The sequence below is a fragment of the Corvus moneduloides genome, chromosome 19 (genome assembly GCF_009650955.1).
Source record: "Corvus moneduloides isolate bCorMon1 chromosome 19, bCorMon1.pri, whole genome shotgun sequence".
Taxonomy (NCBI): Eukaryota; Metazoa; Chordata; class Aves; order Passeriformes; family Corvidae; genus Corvus; species Corvus moneduloides.
Window position 1 is genome coordinate 11,763,346 of NC_045494.1, and position 19,166 is coordinate 11,782,511.

General features: G+C 60.0%; 1 protein-coding gene across 9 annotated transcripts in view; it reads left to right on the forward strand.

Moving 5' to 3' along the window:
• Positions 1-19,166, forward strand: part of PIK3R5 (phosphoinositide-3-kinase regulatory subunit 5) — a 47,974-nt gene that overhangs the window by 26,379 nt on the left and 2,429 nt on the right. For 8 of the 9 annotated variants that reach the window (XM_032129208.1, XM_032129209.1, XM_032129210.1 and 5 more), the window contains exons 3-18: positions 4,711-4,811; positions 6,049-6,117; positions 6,782-6,920; positions 9,485-9,554; positions 10,166-10,340; positions 10,843-10,996; positions 11,453-11,536; positions 12,116-12,872; positions 12,946-13,096; positions 13,208-13,333; positions 13,549-13,674; positions 14,456-14,549; positions 15,773-15,849; positions 16,256-16,349; positions 17,668-17,750; positions 17,946-18,058. In XM_032129208.1, the coding sequence (XP_031985099.1) occupies positions 4,711-4,811; positions 6,049-6,117; positions 6,782-6,920; positions 9,485-9,554; positions 10,166-10,340; positions 10,843-10,996; positions 11,453-11,536; positions 12,116-12,872; positions 12,946-13,096; positions 13,208-13,333; positions 13,549-13,674; positions 14,456-14,549; positions 15,773-15,849; positions 16,256-16,349; positions 17,668-17,750; positions 17,946-18,058 (2,413 nt within the window). The remainder of the gene's footprint in view (positions 1-4,710; positions 4,812-6,048; positions 6,118-6,781; positions 6,921-9,484; positions 9,555-10,165; positions 10,341-10,842; positions 10,997-11,452; positions 11,537-12,115; positions 12,873-12,945; positions 13,097-13,207; positions 13,334-13,548; positions 13,675-14,455; positions 14,550-15,772; positions 15,850-16,255; positions 16,350-17,667; positions 17,751-17,945; positions 18,059-19,166) is intronic. The other variant, XM_032129217.1, reaches the window with a different exon arrangement.

A 19,166-nucleotide genomic window follows, 5' to 3' on the forward strand; every position in this document is an offset into this window, starting at 1 on the left:
CTCCTGGTTACTAAATCTGGCAGATTTTACCCTTTCTGCTGATTTCTCCAGGCTTGTGCTGGGTTTTCCTGCTGAAATCTCTGCCCAGGCTGGGTGGAAGTGCCGGGAGGTGCCCTGTGCTGGACATCACTACCCACCTTCCCTGTCTCATGGATTGCTGTGCTTCCCAAGGGATGCTGTGGCTGCCAGGCTTGGGCTGTCCCTGTCCTTGGGCACCCCCGGCCCCTCTGTGCCAACTGCCCCGAGCTGGCCCTTCCTCTGGGCAGTCCCTGGGAGGAACCACCTCCCTCTGTGAGGAAGTGGTGGCAGCAGGTCTGGGGGAGGTGGAAGCGGAGCCTTCTGCTTTCCACCCACCCCGGGCTGTGTCACTCTGACGGCACCAGGAGCCCATGCGCGGCTCAGCGCCGTGGGCGAGGGCAGCTCAGGAGGTGCCGTTTCTGCTCCAGCGCTGCTGGATTTCCGACTTGACAGCTGCCCGCTCTGAGGGGAAATGCCACCCCCTGAGGCCAGGAAGGAGCTGGTGTGGGAGGAGGAGGAGGAAGAAGGCATCTTGGGGCACTTCTCAGAAAAGAAATGGCAAAGCCTCATCCTTCCGAGGCCGCCCACGGGGCTGCTGTGCCCGGTCTTGGCATCTTTGGTGCTGATAACGATCGAAGCCGAGCCCAGGCTCCCTGTGCCCGGCACCCGCTGCCTGCTCAGGGCTTTGCTGTGTTCTGCTCCCAAAGGGGGTTTTCCTTTGGCTCGGCAGAGGCTTTGCTGGGGCTTTGCCCTCCCGAAGGAGGGGTTTCTGTGGGTCACTGTCATGCTGGGTTCAGTCGAGTCGTTCTCTATGGGGTGCTGGGATAAGCCCAGCGTAGTCCTGCCTTTGCCCCAGCCCCACATGTCCCCCAGCTGGGGACAGGGTGTTCCCTGGGCTGCCTGTGCTGCTGGCAGATAAACCTGACTCGTTCTCTATCTTAAGGAAAAATAACTGGCGCTGGGTGGCTGCTTTGGTGGAGCACAGCCCGATGGATGAGCACTGAGGGCAGCAGCTCCTCAGTGTGGGGCTTCCACCGCCCTGCTGGGAGTCTCCTGGGCCTCTTGGGGAAAATTCCTTGGATTTAGGAACTAGAAAGGGAAGTTCTGTACAAGGTGCATCTCTAATGGTGATCTTGGCCCCTGCAGAGCCATGGACTGCTCTCCTCTCTGCTCCTCACAGCTCCCGGGGATCCCGCTGCCCGCAGCCGGGCTCTCAGAGGTGAGAGAATCCTGGAATGTTTTGGGTTGGAGGGGACCTCAAAGCCCATCCGGTGCCACCCCTGCCGTGGCAGGGACACCTCCCACTGTCCCAGGCTGCTCCCAGCCCCAATGTCCAGCCTGGCCTTGGACACTGCCAGGGATCCAGGGGCAGCCACAGCTGCTCTGGGCACCCTGTGCCAGGGCCTGCCCTCCCTCACAGGGAGGATTTTTTTCTCAATATCTCATCTAAATCTGCCTTCCTTCAGCTTCCCCCTTGTCCTGTCACGCCATTCCCTGTCCCAAGTCCCTCTCCAGCTCTCCCAGAGCCCCTGGAGCCACTGGAAGGGGCTTGAAGATAAATCCTCCTCCCAGCTGGAGCAGGATGGGTTTTTCAAGGACCCTGTGGGTCCAGCAGCTTCTTGATGGGGTCAGCAAAGCTCCCAGCAGCTCTGACCAGCTCCTGCTGGGCCAGTTCTTCCCTGAGTGCCTCCCAGGAGCTGGGGCTTTCCCTGGAGGATGCCACACTCTGGGGCAATATCGATTAATTTGATCAGTCTGCTGGAGTCCTCCCGTGGCTTTGTGCCATCGCGCTGTCATGTGGAAGCGGCTCACAGGAAAACTGGAGCTCCACAGAATTCCTGCATGGTCGTGGCTGCTCCTCTCTGACAAATACCCCAGGATCTTGGTGGATGGCAGCAGAGCAGAGGCAAATTAAGAATTGCATCTGTAATTACCAGCGAGTGCATCGGAGCCACTTGGAACCTCTCCAGGAGGATCTTTCTCCACTGGAAAATGTTGATTCATTGAAAGTAAAAAGTCGTGTGGCAGCAGGGGGCTTTCCCTGCTGATTCAGCTGCAAGCCTGGCAGAAAGCCACGGCAAGTGTCCCACTGAGCAAATGCTTGTCCCTGCTGGGGGACCAGTGTGGCTTTGCAACCTCTGCCTCGGTTTTGCTTGTCTTGCCATTGGCCTTTCCCCCCAGGCCACGGCAGATCTCTCCAGCAGTTTAAATTCACCTTCCTTAGCACCTGGATGGGGTGTAAAGGTGTTTATGTGGCATTTCTGGGTGTTTGATGGATCTGTAGCCTCTGCAGCTGAAAGAACCTTTGAGGGAGAGGCAGAGAGCCCTGTGGGTTTGTGATGAATGTCCCCTGCCAACGAACACCCCTGCACTGGTGTTTGTGTCCTGTGCTGCTTTTAGGGTGAGTGAAACCCAGCTGGATTTATATTTCTCCTCTCTGATCTTTAGCCCCTCGTTTCTGCAGAGAGGAATGCTCTGTTTCTCTTGGCTTTGCCTTTGGGCTGAGACTGGCAGAGCCCCGGTGCCTCCTGAGCTGTGCCCTGGGTGTCTGCACTGCCTCCTCTGCTGCTGAAATGATCCGTGGCAGAGCAGGACCAGGAGCTGCCAGCGTGGACCTTTCCCGGATATTTGTGGGGCTGTTTGCTTGCAATTTCCCCGTAATTTTCCCCAGGGGCTGTGGCGGTGCCCGGGTCCCTGGGGAGGAGGAGGAGGAGGTGGAAGGGGAGAGGAGCTGCTGCTCCCTCCTCGGGCTGCGGATGCCGCGAGCTCTGCCTCTCCCCCGGGATGCGGCGCTGGGCTGAAGGAGGCTCCTGGCAGCTTTCACACATCGGAGCGTTTCCTCCAGCACCAGCTGCGAGCTGGCCCCGAGTGCCAAGGAGAGCCACGGCCTCGGAAACACCTTGGCTGTTGTCACCGGCCGGGACCCTGCAGCCAGAGGCAGCTCTTTGGGGCAGGGGCACTCTCCGACCCTTGGCATGGCAGTGCCCCTCTCTCAGGGTAATGGTTTGGTGGGGTTTTGATAGATTTAATGAGAATGTGAGGGTGCTGAGAGATGGACTGAGCGCTGGGCAGGCCTGGCAGCGATGCTGGTGCTGCTGCCTTGGGGCATCTCCCACTGTGAGGAGCTGGGTGTGATGCAGCCAGAGGGGGGTGGGTTCCTGCCTGGCAGGGAGCTGGATTTGGCAGGATTTGAGTGAGTTTGGAGCTGGGATAACATCTGGGGTTTGAGGTGGGGTTAGGGTAGGGGTCACATGGGTGGGTTCTGTGCTGGGGCAGGAGGAAGGGGGGGGTCTCACCCTGGCCAGGTGCACCCCTTTGGCCTCTGCCCGCACCTGGCTCTTGGACATCGGGCATCTTGGACACTCACCTGGCACCTGGGCAGAGGCCTCCAGCCGGGTGTGTTGGGCTGAGAAGGGGAAGGTGCTCAGGTGCCCTGTGGTGCCACTGGGATAAACCGCTGTGTTCGGGGTTAGACCCGGCTCCAGGGAGGGTGTGGGGCTTGTTCTTCCGCCCTGATCTGATACCTGCAGTCACCACCTCCCCGTGACCCCTTCCCGGTGTTCATCCCTCTCTGACCTTCCTGAGCGGGGCTGGGGGTGCCCGCGGCTCTGTGAGTGCCCACTGCTCTGTGAGTGCCCACTGCTCTGTGAGTGCCCATTGCTCTGTGAGTGCCCACTGCTCTGTGAGTGCCCATTGCTCTGTGAGTGCCCGCGGCTCTGAGTGCCCACTGTTCTGTGAGTGCCCATTGCTCTGTGAGTGCCCATTGCTCTGTGAGTGCCCACTGCTCTGTGAGTGCCCATTGCTCTGTGAGTGCCCGCGGCTCTGAGTGCCCACTGTTCTGTGAGTGCCCGCGGCTCTGTGAGTGCCCACTGCTCTGTGAGTGCCCACTGCTCTGTGAGTGCCCATTGCTCTGTGAGTGCCCGCGGCTCTGTGAGTGCCCACTGCTCTGTGAGTGCCCATTGCTCTGTGAGTGCCCATTGCTCTGTGAGTGCCCGCGGCTCTGAGTGCCCACTGCTCTGTGAGTGCCCGCGGCTCTGTGAGTGCCCACTGCTCTGTGAGTGCCCACTGCTCTGTGAGTGCCCATTGCTCTGTGAGTGCCCGCTGCTCTGTGAGTGCCCGCTGCTCTGTGAGTGCCCATTGCTCTGTGAGTGCCCACTGCTCTGTGAGTGCCCGCTGCTCTGTGAGTGCCCATTGCTCTGTGAGTGCCCACTGCTCTGTGAGTGCCCGCGGCTCTGAGTGCCCACTGCTCTGTGAGTGCCCGCGGCTCTGTGAGTGCCCGCAGCTCTGTGAGTGCCCGCGGCTCTGTGAGTGCCCGCTGCTCTGTGAGTGCCCGCGGCTCTGTGAGTGCCCACTGCTCTGTGAGTGCCCGCGGCTCTGTGAGTGCCCACGGCTCTGTGAGTGCCCACTGCTCTGTGAGTGCCCGCAGCTCTGTGAGTGCCCACTGCTCTGTGAGTGACAACTGCTCTGTGAGTGCCCGCTGCTCTGTGAGTGCCCGCGGCTCTGTGAGTGCCCGCGGCTCTGTGAGTGCCCACTGCTCTGTGAGTGCCCGCGGCTCTGTGAGTGCCCACGGCTCTGTGAGTGCCCACTGCTCTGTGAGTGCCCGCAGCTCTGTGAGTGCCCACTGCTCTGTGAGTGCCCACTGCTCTGTGAGTGACAACTGCTCTGTGAGTGACCGCGGCTCTGTCCCCACAGCCGGGCTGTGCCTGAACTGCTGGAGCCTGCAGGAGCTGGTGAGCCGGGACGCCGGTAACTACCTCATCCTGGTGGAGAAGATCCTGAGCAAGACCAAAGAGGTCAGTGGGGGCTGTTGGGGGCAGCTGCAGCCCCTGAGGCATCGGCAGCTCCGGGGCTTGCTCAGGATGGGCTTTGGCAACGCTGGGTGGGGGATTTTGGGTCATAAGATATTGCTGGGCCCAGTGCTTGGGGTCGGGTGGGGCTGGGTCAGCAGCTCCAGAGCTCTGGTGGGCGCAGGTCCCGTGATGAAAAGCCCGTATCCATTGTTTGGGCAGCCCTGCAGATCCCCAGGGATGGGTTTTGATCCCCCAAAGCGCTGCTCGGCCCTGTGCAGGGGCTGTGCAGATCCTTCAGCCTTCCTCAGCCCTCTCCTGGCTCCACAGCCGAGCAAATGGAAAATTTCCTGTTGTTTTTGGTGGAAACATCGCTGGGGCTCTGCCGGGGCTGGGACACTGGCGACCACAGGCAGGATCTGCACTGCACAGCAGCCTGGCAGGTGGCAGTGGGGTCACAGCAAGGGGACAAAGCAGAGCAGGGCCAATCAGATGGACCTGCCATGGTCCCATCATGTGCCGGGGGAGCTCGAGGCATCACTGGTCAAGCAGGGTCATCCTGGGCTGCAGCCAGGAGGGCCTTGGAGGAATCCCTTGCTGTGGCAGGAAATGGGGGTGTGTTTCCCAAATCCCCAGTGCTGGGATTCATGCGAGAGGGCAAATTCTGGCTTCCATTTCTTGGGAAAGAGGCTGTGGAGCTGAGAGCAGTCGAGGTTATTCATGTTTATATTCTTTTACTGGCTGGAACTGCTCTGGGTGCAGAGAGGGGTTTGGTACAGGAGGGTTTAGTAAAGTGAGGCTTTATTGCACTTTGGGCTGAGCTCAAAGGGGAGATCATCTGCAAGTGTCTCCTTGAGCCCTCAGAGAGAGCGTTCTGCTGGCTGTTCCCTGGAATAAAGGCTGGGATTCCATCCCCTGGATTCCACCGTGCTGCCCAGCTTCCCCAGCTGCCTGCAGCTCTGAGCCACTTCCATGGAATTTCAAGGATCAGGAGCATCAAAGGGTTGGGTGCTTGGCCAGAGCCGGGAGAAGACAGAGCAGGAGGTTGTGCTGCTCTGCCTGTCCCATGCTGGGGGTCAGGGGGGCTTTGGGGGCGGTTTTCCCGTGGAGGTGAGGGAATCTCTCGGCCGTGTTGATGGGATGAGGGGGGCTGGGGGCTGGAGTCTCCCGGCACCTCCGGGGATATTTTGGGCGGTGCTCCTGGCCGGCAGCTCACCCCTGTGCCCTCGGGCTGTTCCCGCAGGTGCAGGAGAGGTGCGACTACGACCTGGTGACGCCCCTGGCCCTGCTTTTCTACTGCGCCGTGCTCTATGTAAGTGCTGAGGCTGCTGCACCGATCCCAGCCCGGGGCAGAACCAGAATCGGGGGGGCTTTGGCTGGAACATCCCAGTCTGCTTTCATCACTTCATCCCAGAAAGAAAGATTCTGTAGGAACCCATAGGGATCAGGATCATTGCACAAGTTGAGAGACAAAGAAAATGAACTTCAGGGGTTTGAAGCTATTTTTTTAAGTCTGGGCTAATCAGAAAGGGAGACGGACAATGAAGGGGAATTTTTTTCATTGCCCTTTATAGTTGGGCAAAATACATGGGCAACGTGAATGGAAAGGAGCAGAGCCTTCCCAGGAAATACTTTTATTATTATTATTATTACCAGCACAATGCGTTGTTATCCTGAGGAAATCATTGCTGCCAGATCCTGCACAAGCGCAGGCTGTGTGCAACTCATCCGGACGGCTTGTGAGGCTGAAAAAGGAATTTCTGCTTGGGCTTGGGCACGTGAGCCGAGGTTGGGAAGGAGCTCCTTGGAGCTGTGCCCAGCGGGGATCCTGTGGCCCTTCCGTGGGAGGAGATGGGGTGGCACAGGGGGACCTCTGCTTTGCTCCTCCTGCTGCCACTTCCAGCCTAAGCCCTGCAGTTCTCACACAGCACTCGGGGTCTTTGCTCCTCTCTGACCTCCTGTCCCTGTCCCTGCAGGCTCCTCACCTCCCACCCGGCTCTGAGCTGCTCCTGAAAGCTGCCAGGGTCTACCACAGCTTCCTGACCTGGCCCGTGCCCTACTGTGACACCTTCCGGGAGCTGCTCACCTTCATCAGCAACGAGCTGAAGGCACCAGGTGAGCGGCCCTGCCCTGCCCCGGGGTCTGCAGGCACCCAAACCCGGCCCTGCCCTGGGGTCTGCAGGCACCCAAACCCGGCCCTGCCCCGGGGTCTGCAGGCACCCAAACCCGGCCCTGCCCCGGGGTCTGCAGGCACCCAAACCCGGCCCTGCCCCGGGGTCTGCAGGCACCCAAACCCGGCCCTGCCCCGGGGTCTGCAGGCACCCAAACCCGGCCCTGCCCCGGGGTCTGCAGGCACCCAAACCCGGCCCTGCCCCGGGGTCTGCAGGCACCCAAACCCGGCCCTGCCCCGGGGTCTGCAGGCACCCAAACCCGGCCCTGCCCCGGGGTCTGCAGGCACCCAAACCCAGCCGTGCCCCAGGGTTTGTCCCCCTGCTGCTCCAGTCTTGTTCTCCCCTTGCTTCCTGAATCCTGGGAGTGCAGTGTCCATCCCAAACCTCAGCTTTTCCAGGGGGTCAGGAGCCTGCCCTCCATCCTCCCTCAGGATGGTGTTCCCGGGTGCTCCAGCACAGGGTGAGACCGGATTCCTCTGCAGGAGCAGGGCAGGATGGTGTTTGGTGGGTGCCCTGAGTGCACGGAGCATCCCGGGCCCTCCCAGCCTGATCGGAGGCAATTAGCCAGCCGGGTCAAGATTTCCTGGCTGGCTTTCAGCCTGGAGGGTCTTTTCCCCAGCAGAGCACGTGCTGGCTGCTCCCCCAGCCTGGCCTTTGTCTGAGGTGCTCAGTGGTGCAGTGGGGGGACAACAGTGGGGCCATTCATGGGCATCAGGGTGGCTGGAGCCTCCGAGCCTGCTCTTCCATGGAGATTTCCACGGGGCTGAGGGACTCCCTGGGTTGTTCTTTCCAGCCCAGATGCTCCTTGTGACCCAGCTCTGGGCACATCCAGGGGCAGCACCAGTGCTCCTCTTAATTAAGGACTCCTTGCAGATGTCCTGTGGTTCCCAATGGAACAGCTCTTCCAATTATTTCTCAAAGCCCTTTTTCGTAATCTCCCTGCCTTTTGGGGGCTTTTGAAGAGCTGTTATCACACAGAGCACATTGCAGCCCGTGTTTAATCCTGGGCAGGGCTTGGGAGGCCTGGGAGGGGGATATGGCTGAGGCTGGGGGTGTTCCCCACCTCCTCAAACTGGGAAGCTGCTTTGGGGAGCCCTGGAGGATGTGAAATGCAGGGTCTCTGTCAGAGCAGCGATCCCTGGGAGATGGGAGCTTGGAGATGGGATGGAAGGTGCTTTCAAAGGAACAAAAAGATGGGAACACCCCCACCTGTGCAGTGGGAGCTCTGGGCTGGCTGCTTCACCCCCAGCACAAATGGCCACGGCCACCACACAGCGTCTGGCTGGGCTCCTGCTGTGTCCAGCTCAGAGCTGCAGGGCCACGGGGACTTGGGGACACTTGTGGGGCTCCCCAGCTCCCTCCTGGTCATTTGTTGCTGTGCCCCTGCTCAGGGCTGTGCTTCACACGCTCTGGAGAGCTCCGGTGCTGGCTGGGGGTTGCTGCACCCCGTTCTTGTGCCATGCCCCGTGCCCCAGGCTGTGTGAGGGGGGGCTTTGGTCCCAAAGCTTTTCCCCTCCCACAGCAGAGTGGATTTCCTCCTCCTGCCAAAGGCACCGTGTGGGAGGCGTTGGCTGCGGGGTTTGGGAATCCCTCTCCAGAACCAGTGAGGCTGTGTCCCTGCTGCTCAGCTGTTCTAGGCTTGCTGCACGGCCCCCTGCCCTGCTAGGGGCTGAGGCCAAAGCTTTTTATTGGGATGAGGGTAAAGGTTGAGGGAGAATGAGCCGCTGTCAATATTTGCCTGGAGTGCCAAGGCTTTGATCTGCACGCAGGGGCTGTGCCTCTGCAGGAGGGGTCACTGCTGCCCTGACTCTGTGGGTCGGGGTGGGCCCCCATGGGTGCTGGGCCCCCTGAGGGTGCCGAGCTGGGTGGGATGTGGCTGCCTGCATGGATAAGGGGGCTGGATCCTGCTGATGCCGTAAGGTTTTCCCAAGTTGTGGCCCTGCCCTGCTGGTTGGGGTGACAGGGCTCTGCTGTTGCCACCCAGCCCAGATCCATCTGATGTCAGCTGGTGTCCTGGGGACAGTCCCAGCGAGGCATCCAGGGCATGGCTGCCCACAGCAGCCTCCCTCCTGCTGGATCAGCCTGGGCCCCAGCCCTGCGGGAGGGGAGGTGGCAGTGCCCTGCCGGCCCTGTGTGACATCCAGGCTGTGTGGGGCTAAAGCAAGTGGGAGAAGCTGGTAAATGTCATCCATGGAATTCCCGTCCCACTCAAGCAGTGGGGCAGGAGGAACTGGGGCTGGAGCAGCTCTCCTGTCCCATCCTGTGCGTGATTTCCCATCACTCTGGGATTTTACCCTTTCCCTCCCGAGCTCCCCCGCTCCTGGACTGGCCCCCTCACTGGGTGGCTGTGCCTTGTCCCCACTCTTGGAGGACTCTTGGTGCTGCCATTCCCACTGCAGGCAAGGGCTCTGCCAGCTCAGGACTGCCCTGGGGGCAGAGCCAGCTCAGTGCTGCTGAGCTGAGCAGCCCTCGGGGACTCTGAGCCTCACTCCTCTGCTCTCTCCCCAGGGATCACTTTCCAGAGGCTGGTGAGGACGGAGCAGGGGCTGCCTGTGAAGAACTACCAGAGCTCCACGGTGTAAGTGTGGCCACGGGCATTGCTGGGGGCTCCCTGTGGCATCCCCACGGGCTGGCACTGCTGCAGCATGTCCCAGGGGCTAGGGAGGAGGGCTGGAAAGCCGGGCTGAGCTGTGGGAAGGGTGAGGAGAGCGGCTGGGGCATTTCCAGAGGCTTGGGATGGGGTCTGTGGGCTCCCTGTGCCGGTGACCCTGCAGGGCTGAGATGTGGGGAAGGCAAGGTCTCCTCCCCAGGGAGCTGCTGATCTCAGCACATGTTGGAGAACAGCTGGGAGATGCCGTGATCCATGAATTTGGGAGCCACCACCCCGACAGGAGCCAGGAGCGAGTCCATCCCAGCCCCAGAGCAGCGAGGAGGGAAAGTCTTGCAGCTCTGAGCAGTCAGACTTTGCACCTCACTCGAGGGCTGAACCTTTCCCTGCCATCCTCATTTGTAAATAGGGAAATGAGGCTGGGAAACAGACCTGTGCCATCCTTAAAGCTCCTCCTCTGAGCTGCACCCTCAGGAGGGAGATGTTGCGGTGTCACTCGTGTCCAGTGAGGCCAAGTGGCTGCTGGGCTGGAGCCCTGCCTGGGCTCGGTGTCCTGGCCTGACTGGTGTCCCTGTCCCCAGGACGGTGCTGCTGCTGAACCGCTCGGAGGTGCAGAGCGAGTTCCTGTCCATCGCCGAGAAGCTGAGCTCCAGCGAGCCCCCCCAGCACTCCACGCTGGTGCTGCTCCTCGAGCACCTCTACCAGGCCAACTTCGGCACCCGCTGCGACCTGGACAGGCTGCACCCCCTCCTCAAGGTGGGCTGGGGCAGTGCCCACCCTGGGGTGCCACAGGAGCAGTTCAGGGCACTTGGTTGCTGGATTTTGTACCCAAAACAGGGCTGGCTTGGCAAAGGAAAAGAGTTTTGATAATGCTTCTGGGAGGAAAAATAAACATCTTTCCCTTCTCAGGTTAAATCTGAGATCTGAGGTGTTTGGTGAAGCGTGTGCAGGGGGCTCACTCCCCTTTCACCCCGTCACTCCTTTCCCATCCTGAAGAGGAGAGAGGAAGGGCCCCCAGACTTGAAAATCAGCAAAAGTGTTTGTTTGACCAGAGAAACACTTGGGGCAGAGGCAAAAACTAATGAAGGAACCCCCTGGGGTGTTTTCAACAACATTTTGATTTTCTTTGGAAAAGTCTGGGGGGGCTTAAGGGGATGGGGATAGTGGAGGGGAGAGAGTCACCCCGTTAGTGATGCTGCCCGTGTGCTGCCTCAGTGGAGGGACCTCCTGAATGTCTCCCCCTGGCTCTGCTCCGCAGTCCAAGCCCCTGGAGGAGCTCCTGGAGCTCTACGCCAGCGCTGCCGATGCGCAGGAGGCGGCGGCCGCCAGCAGTGACCCCGCGCTGGCCCGGGAGCGGCTCCAGGCTGTGCTGCGCGACATCGCCGGGGCCGCCTCCTTTCCTGCCATCACAGGTGAGGATCCCCCCATCCTTCCCTTCCCCAGGGTTTGCTGCCAGCTCAGCCCCGCAGCAGCAGCAGCAGTGGAGAGTGGTTTTGCAGTCTCAGCCAAGGGCAACAGCTGCAATAAAAAAGCACCGCCCCAGGTCCTGGTCAGTAACCACACCGTGAGCCACAAAGGGTTTCAGTAAAACAGCAACAAAGCGAATTGTCCAGCCTTTGAACAACTTAGGGTGAGATGAGAGCGTTAGATCAGATGGTAGCTGTGGCATCTGGTGGCTCCTAAAGGTGTGAAGTGTCCCCTCCGCCCAACCGCACGTGTTTGGGGCTAAGGACAGCCCCATCGGAGCTCAGCATGGCCTGGGCTGCCCAAAACACGCAGGGGGTGGGTGGCACCTCCCAGGCCAGGAGAGCTGGCAGGGGTGGCACAGGGGGACTGCAAACCAACTCCTGTCCCTCCTCTCTCCCCAGGCGAGGCCCAGCCCCGCAAGCTCCACCCCATCCCCATCCCCCCCGCTCGCTGCTACACCTACAGCTGGGACCAGGACAACTTCGGTGAGTCGGGGGCCTCTGCTGAGCTCTCGGCTGGGCCCAGCAGTTTTGGAGAAGTAGAAGGTTCCCCTTGTGCTGAGCTGGTGTCTCCCTCTTCCCCATTCCTGGAAGAACCTTGTCTGCTCCTGGGTGGGCTCTGTGTTCGTTCCCTGCTGGCCCCAGCAAGCAGGAGCAGAGCTCTGGCTCAGGCTTTGCAGTGAATTTCAGCCCTAAAAGGGAGCCAGGGTGGCTCAGTTTGGGGTTTGATCATCAGCCACAGGCTTGGCTTTGCTCCTGCCCTCTGGTTAAACCTGGATCAGATGTGCGGGTGTGGTGAAAGCTGGGGGGGAAGGAAGCAAAAGCCCAGCTGGAGTTTGCCTTTGGAGAACCCAACCAGAACCTCGGGGAGAGAAACACACCTTGCTTTGCATTGCACCTGAGCCTTTTGTGGAAACCTAAAAACATTGGGGAGGAGGTTTCCAGCTCCTTGTTTGACACCAGGAGGGAGGAGAGCTTTGGCCACAAGGAGTGGCGGTGGGGTCTGGGGTCACCACGTTTGCAGTGGCTCTGCTGGAGACACCTTCTCCCTCTGGTTGCTTTCAGACATCCTCAACGATGTCCTCAGCAAGGAGTGCAGCACTGCTGAGCCCCTGGCCTCGGAGAATGAGGAGGAGGATGAGGAGGAGGATGTGGAGGATGTGGAGACCGACGGCGGCTCCCCCGAGCAGGACTCGCTGCTGGCCCCGCTCTGTGCCATCTCCAGTGACTCTGTGTACTCGGTGCTGTCCGAGGAGGGCTCCAGGCCCTCGCGGGTGTCGCTCTTCACCTCATCCAAGGACTCCATCTCGGAGCTGACCGTGGTCTCCAGGAAGTCCCTGAAGTCGTTCGTGTCCAGCCTGAAGGACTGCATGGACAGCGGCTATGCCGAGGACAGCGATGAGAGCTCCCTGGACACGGCGGGCAGGACGGAGCCGAAGGCGGACAAGGCCCCCAGGTGCCGGCAGTCGCTGACCAACAGGCTCTACAAACTGTTCAAGAGCAAGAGCCAGCTGGTGCTGCGGCGGGAGCTGCGGCACTGCCCGGGGCCGTGCTCGCTGTCGCTGCCGCTGCGGCGCGCCGAGAGCCTGTGCGCGTCCCCGGCGCAGCCGCGCGTCCCCGCGCGCTCCCGCCGCGCGCTCTCGCTGCCGCAGCACGGCCCGGGCCAGTGCGGGCCCGCCCCGCTCGCCCCCCGGCCCCTCGGGCTGCCCCGCCGCCCCTTCCTCAGCTACGACGAGGAGGCCAAGGTGGCCACGCTCCGCGTCGTGGTGTTCGGCTCCGACCGCATCTCGGGCAAGGTGGCCCGCGCCTACAGCGACCTCAGGTGAGCCGGGGCGGGCTGGCCGCGGGTGCCTCGCCCCGCCGGGATGCTCTGCTCAGCCTCTGCACCTCCGCAGGCTCAAGGAGAGCTCCTGCCCCTCCCTGACACGGTACTTCAGGCTGCAGTTTTTCTACGTCCCCGTGAAGAGGAGCTGCGTGGCTCCATCGACCCCACAGATGCATCATCACCCCTCGCCGTCCCTGGGGGACCCCTCGCCCCGGGCACAGGTGGGTGTCTCCTCCCTGCGGTGTCACCAGGGCTTAGATTGGCCCGGGGGTGCTGTGTGAGGTGGGGCAGGCTGAGGTGGACCCCGAGGTGACCCCAGTGTCTGGTTTCAGGACCCTTCCCTGGCTGGGATGGAGAGCAGCACCAACGACATCTCCCACTACATCGGCCTGCTGGACCCCTGGTACGAGCGCAACGTCCTGGGGCTGATGAACCTGCCCATGGACGTCCTGTGCCAGGTGCGTGTGTGCCAGGGGCAGGGCGGGGTGTGCCCCATCCCCAGGGAACCGGGGAGCTCTTTGGAGAACCTTCTGCCATGCTACATGGACACAGGATGGCGATGGGGCTCCTGGTGGTCAGCAGGAGGTTTCCATCCCCAGTGGGGTGGGGTGGGCAGTTGTGGCTGGAGGTGCCACCTGCCCCGTCACGTTTCTGACCCGTTCTGCCACCACAGTGTGCCAAGCCCGAGGCTGAGCCCCAGGAGGACTCCCAGGAGCAGCTGCCCATCCTGGCAGACATGATCCTGTACTACTGCCGCTTCGCCACGCGCCCCGTGCTGCTGCAGCTCTACCAGACTGAGGTGGGCACAGGGCTCAGCCCCAGCCTGGCGAGGGACAAGGGGGATGACTCTGCCTGTGCCACCTGTTAGGAGCTGCCTGTGAAGCCCGGGGGGTGTGGCACAGCCACCACGTGCTGCTGAGGCAGAGCTCGGTCCCCTCTCGTCCCCTGGCTGTCCGTGGTGCCCTGGCTGATGCTCCTGGCTCAGGGACTGAGGGCATCCAGGTGCTGCCCAGACCGTGAAGTGCCACGAGCCGTTTTCCAGCCCAGTAGCCTTCCCCGTGGCACAAGGCAGTGCCTGTCAGTGCTGCCAGGTTGTTCATGTTGCTGGGATCGCTCCAGAGCTCTGCTTCCCAAACTGAGCCCCTCCATGGGGCGAGATTTCCACACCCCGCTGTGAGCCTGGAGCAGATGTGGTGGGGAAGGTTGAGTTTGGGGCTGCAACCCCTCCTTTGGGGCTGTGGCTCAGGACAGCTGCAGCAGGGCTTGGTGAGCAGAGCTGCTGCTCTTCCAGGGATTTGTGCTCCCAAAGCAATTCCCAGACCCTGCTGTTGGCTTACTGTGGGTTTTTTTCCGGTGGGCTGTGGAGTTGTAAGTGAACATGAGGGGTTTGGGTTGTTTTGGGGGCCTGTTCAAACAATCTGGCAGGTGCCACCCCAAGCAGCTGCTGAAAGGTGCTTTGAAAACATGGAAGGATTTTCCCAAACTGACCCATGTCCTGTGGGAGGGAGTGAGAGGGATGAAGGCTGCCTGGCATGGCTGGGCCCCTCACCCCCAAATGTCCCCTCTTGTCCCCCTGGCAGCTCACCTTCATTGGGGGAGAGAAGAGGACCGAGGTCTTCATCCACTCCCTGGAGCTGGGGCACTCAGCAGCCACCAGGGCCATCAAGGCCTCAGGTCTGTAGCTGCTTCTGCACCCCCTGACCTGCTGAGGGTCTGAAACCGCAGCTGGGAGGGAAGGGAAGGGAAGGGAAGGGAAGGGAAGGGAAGGAGGGGCTGGCAGAGCCTGGACTGCAGGAGGGGTCTGGGCCAGGCTGAGCGAGGATCCAGGCAGCTCCTCACTGGTTTGGGAGCGAAACATCCCAGTTCTGTATTCCCTTCGGAGCAAAGCCATGGCAATGCCTGATTGATTGCGCTGCTCTTAACTCTAGAATGGATTTACAATAAAACACCTTCAAGCCTGTTTCCTTCCTCTCATCAGCACCTGCCAAATGCAGCTCTTTATCCTTCCTTTTTGCTGCTTTCTCTTTGTGCTTTGTCCAAAAGTGTCATTTATAAAACCCCTCATTCCATTTCCTCAGTCTGCTGGGCAAAGCCAGGTTTGTGTGTGTTCTTGGAGCCCTCTGCGTGCAGCTTATGTACTTTTACGTTACGAATTTATAACATTAGTGATATTCAGAGAGCAGAAGCAGTGGCAGGAACATCTGGCTGCAGTTCCTCGCGGGTACCCGGGGCAGGATGCTCTGAAGTGCGGCTCACACAGACACCTCATGGCCAACCCCCACTACTGCACCCGAGCACGTTCTTCAGCTTTGGTGTGAGCTCGCCTTATCCTTCTAAACAGAGCCCACAAAACACCCCCGTGTGAAGTGTCCCCACCCCACTCCCCCAAAATCAGGCTCGGGCAAAGAGCTCTTCCCTCCAGCTCATGAAGCTGCCAGTGCTGACTCCAATGTTTTCCCCTTGGCTCCTCTGGCACCATTTCACAATAAAAAATTATCTGGGGGGGAAGAAACCAGTTAGGAAGTGTCAGGCCCGGTGTTCCAGGGCTAATTTAACGTGGGCAGAAGTCTGCCTGAACAAACAGGAGCAGGGAGAGCACTGTGGCGTCGTGGTTGCTCTGTGTTTTCCTGGAGCTCTGACCCCTCTGCACCGGCTCAGCCAGAGCCACTCTCAGTTCTGCAGACTGGTTTTGTGTTGTAATTCCACTCTGGATTCTTTGCTTTCTGCAGCTTTTAAGCCACCTTTTATCTTTTTTTTTTTTCCTTTTTTCCCCGCAGCTGTGCTCAGCAAACCCCTTCCCCCCTTTCTGCAGGTCCTGGGTGCGCTGCTATACCAGCAGCCAGGGAAGGCTGGGGATAAAAAGGCCCTGTGTGACATTTGCTCCTTGTTCCCTGCAGGTCCAGGCAGCAAAAGGCTGGGAATAGATGGAGACAGGGAAGCAATCCCACTGACACTACAGATTGCGTACAGCAAGGTGTGTGCTGGCACTGCTGGGGCGCCTCCAGTGCTGGGGACAGCTCTGGGACACTCATGGCAAGGAGGACACTGATGGGCTGAGCGTGTCCAGGGAAGGAGAAGGGGCTGGAGCACCAGGAGCAGCCCAGGGAACAGGGACAGGAGGAGAGGGAACGGCCTCGAGCTGCACCACAGGAAGTTTAGGTTGGATATTAGAGAATATTCACCAAAAGTGTTTTCCAGCCCTGGCACCGCTGTCCAGGGCAGTGGTGGAGTCACCATTCCTGGGGGTGCTTAAAAGATGTAGATGCGGTGTTTAAGGACTTGGCAGGGTTAGATTTAGGGTTAGACTTGACCTTAAAGGTCTTTCCCAAGCTTGAATGGTTCTGTGCTTCTCTCCCCTGGGCTCTGGCTGCTCCCTGCAGACGGCTGCCAGCGGCAGGAGCCACTGGAATGACGTGGAGAAGGTCTGCACGTCCGTCAACCTCAGCAAGGCCTGCAGGAAGCACGAGGAGCTCGGTGGGTACCGGGGTCCTGGGGGCTGTGCCCGGGGAAGGGGGGAGGCACTGGTGGAGCATGGGAACAGTGTGGAATTCTGGCTGGAGCAAGTGAGGGAGGTGTGAGTGCAGGAGGCACGTGGGAGGTGCCTGATGTCCCCTGGGCTGTACTGCAGTCCTTGGCTGTTCTTAGGACCACATCAGGGACAAAGGACGTGTCGTGTCCCACTGTCCTAAAGCTTCCAGCTGGAAAAACATCCACTAGGGATGGGTCTGGGATGGCCCAAACACCGGGATGGTCACTGGAGAGGGATGCTTTCCAGAGCAACCCTTATTTAGCAAGGAGGAGCAACAGGTGAAGCTGTTGCTAAATGAAGCAGGACCAAGGGCCAGGTGCCTGTCCTGCAGCCGAGCAGGATGGCAGCAGCCCCTTCCTGAGCTGCTGCTCCAGCTTGGTTCCCTTCCTGCAGCTCAGACACAGCTTCCAGCCACCTGCCTTGGCCTCAGGAGCCTTTTTCCTAACCAGGTTTCCAATTAATCAAGCTTTGAGCCTCTGAAAAGCTCCAAGGCTCTTGGTCCCTGTGTGTATTTGGTTCGTTCTCGTGTAAGAGCTGCTGCTTTGGCCACCAGGCACATCCGGTTCTGAGGAGACTGAGGGGGTTTGGTTCCTTTTTCCTCGTGTGCCTGGCAGGTGTTTGTTAGCAGGGTGATCAGGGGAATGGTGGTGTACCCAGCAGGAGGCGTCCCTGCATGCTCCATGGAGCTCCCTCCTGTCCCTGCCCATCCATGGAGCCGGTCCTGGGAGAAAAGCATCAGGAATTGGTTTCTCACTCCCTCTAAATGTTGAGTTGGGTGTTCCTGCTCCGGTTCAGGGTTTGCATCAGCTCCTCTCTGGGGAGAAACCTCTCCATGAATGTCCTTCCTTCCAAGAGGAATCTGATCCCCGGGCTTGGCTCCGTTGGTTCTCCCGTTTGACCACAGGATGTCACTGCAATTCCAGGCGTGAGGAGGCGTCTCCAGGTGGGCTCAGGAGAGGCCACGCTGGGACAGCCAGGCTTTCCTCACGATGATGGGCAATGGTTTTCCCCTGTTTGCAGCCCAATGTGGTTAAATCTCCTCTCCTGCCGTGTTTGGAAAGCAGCTGGAATCCCAGAGGACGTTTCTCTGTGTCCCCAGTGCTTTCCATGCATTGAGCACGAGGGGAGGGAATTTGGACTGCACTGCATCCCCCCAGCAGTGGGATCCTGCTGGAGCCCCAGTTCTGGGATGCTCTGAGAGGCGCAGGGACCCCTTGGGTTCCCTGCAGAGCCCCAGCTCATGGCAGTTTCCTTCTGCTGCAGCCTCGAAGACAGAATGTCTCAACCTAACCATGACCGAGGTGGTCAAGAGGCAGAACTCCAAATCCAAGAAAAGTTTCAATCAGGTAACTCCAGTCCTGGAGCTTTTATATTTGGGGGGACAAGGTTGGCCTGGCCCAGCTGGGAGGGGAGCAGGGCTGGACAGAGCAGCTCCTTGGGGCATCCCTTTGCTGCTGGCCCCAGTCCTGCCCCCAGCTCCCCTGCCCAGCCCCGGGAATGCGCTGAGGCAGCAGCTCCCTCACTCCAGCCTTTCCTCTCAGCAGATCAGCGTGTCCCAGATCAAAGTGGACAAGGCCCAGATCATCGGGGTCCAGTCGTCCTTCGCCGTGTGCCTGGACCAGGATGAGCAGAAGATCCTGCAGAGCGTAACCAGGTGGGAACTGCGGCCAGAGCTGCTGGGGTGGTGCATCCTGACCTGTCCCTGAGCCGTGGCTGGGAATGGGGTCCTGCCCCAGGGGGGCTCTGTGCCCCGAGCTCAGCTGGGGTGGGTGCTCCTGCTCAGATCCCAGCAGGAGTTTACCTTCAGGAAGTCCCACAGTCTGAAGGGTGATCCCCTGTCCACTCCTCAGCCCCAAAGACTCCTCTTCTAGCAGGAGCAGTCGTGAGCCAGAGGTTGTGGGAGATAAAGGAGGTGTTGGAAGAGCTCTGGGTGCATGAGCAGAGCCTTCACCTTCTAAACACCCTTTGGGCTGTCCCCTCCTTTGGTATCCCCATTGCAGAGGGAACTCACAATCCTGATGGGAGAGTCTGGGCTAAAGCAGGAATTGTTCATTGGACTGTTCACCCATCTGTGGTGTCCCCAGGGCACCAACCTGGCTCCCCAGGTGACAGAGTTTCCATGAGCACAGGAGATCAAACTCACAGATTTAAAAAATGTACAACCATTGTAATTCCACCCTCAGATTGAGCAGAACTCTGCAAAGTGATGCTGCCTCCAACAGAAAAATATTTGGCGTCTTATATCTTTAGTAACCCCAAAGAGAAGTGGTCAACTTGTTTGTTGTGAAACTTAGGGGGTTGGTGGAGTTCATGAAATGCTAAAGGAGCTCCTTCCCTCTTCCCGAAACTTGGGGGATGCAGAAGTTCTCATTTTCCCTGGTGAATTTCTGCAAATGCCCCAGGTGGGTGATGCTGCTCGAGGTCCCAGTCTGAGCCAGCTGAAAGTCCTGAACTCAGTGCTCAGCCTCCATTCCTGTTAAAGACTGGGCTGATTCCCGCTGGGTTTGCAGCCCCATTCCCATCCCTGCTGCGTTTGCAGCCCCATTCCCATCCCCGCTGTGCTTGCAGCCCCATTCCCATCCCCGCTGTGCTTGCAGCCCCATTCCCATCCCTGCTGGGTTTGCAGCCCCATTCCCATCCCCGCTGCGTTCGCAGCCCCATTCCCATCCCCGCTGCGTTCGCAGCCCCATTCCCATCCCTGCTGGGTTCGCAGCCCCGTTCCCATCCCTGCTGCGTTCGCAGCCCCGTTCCCATCCCCGCTG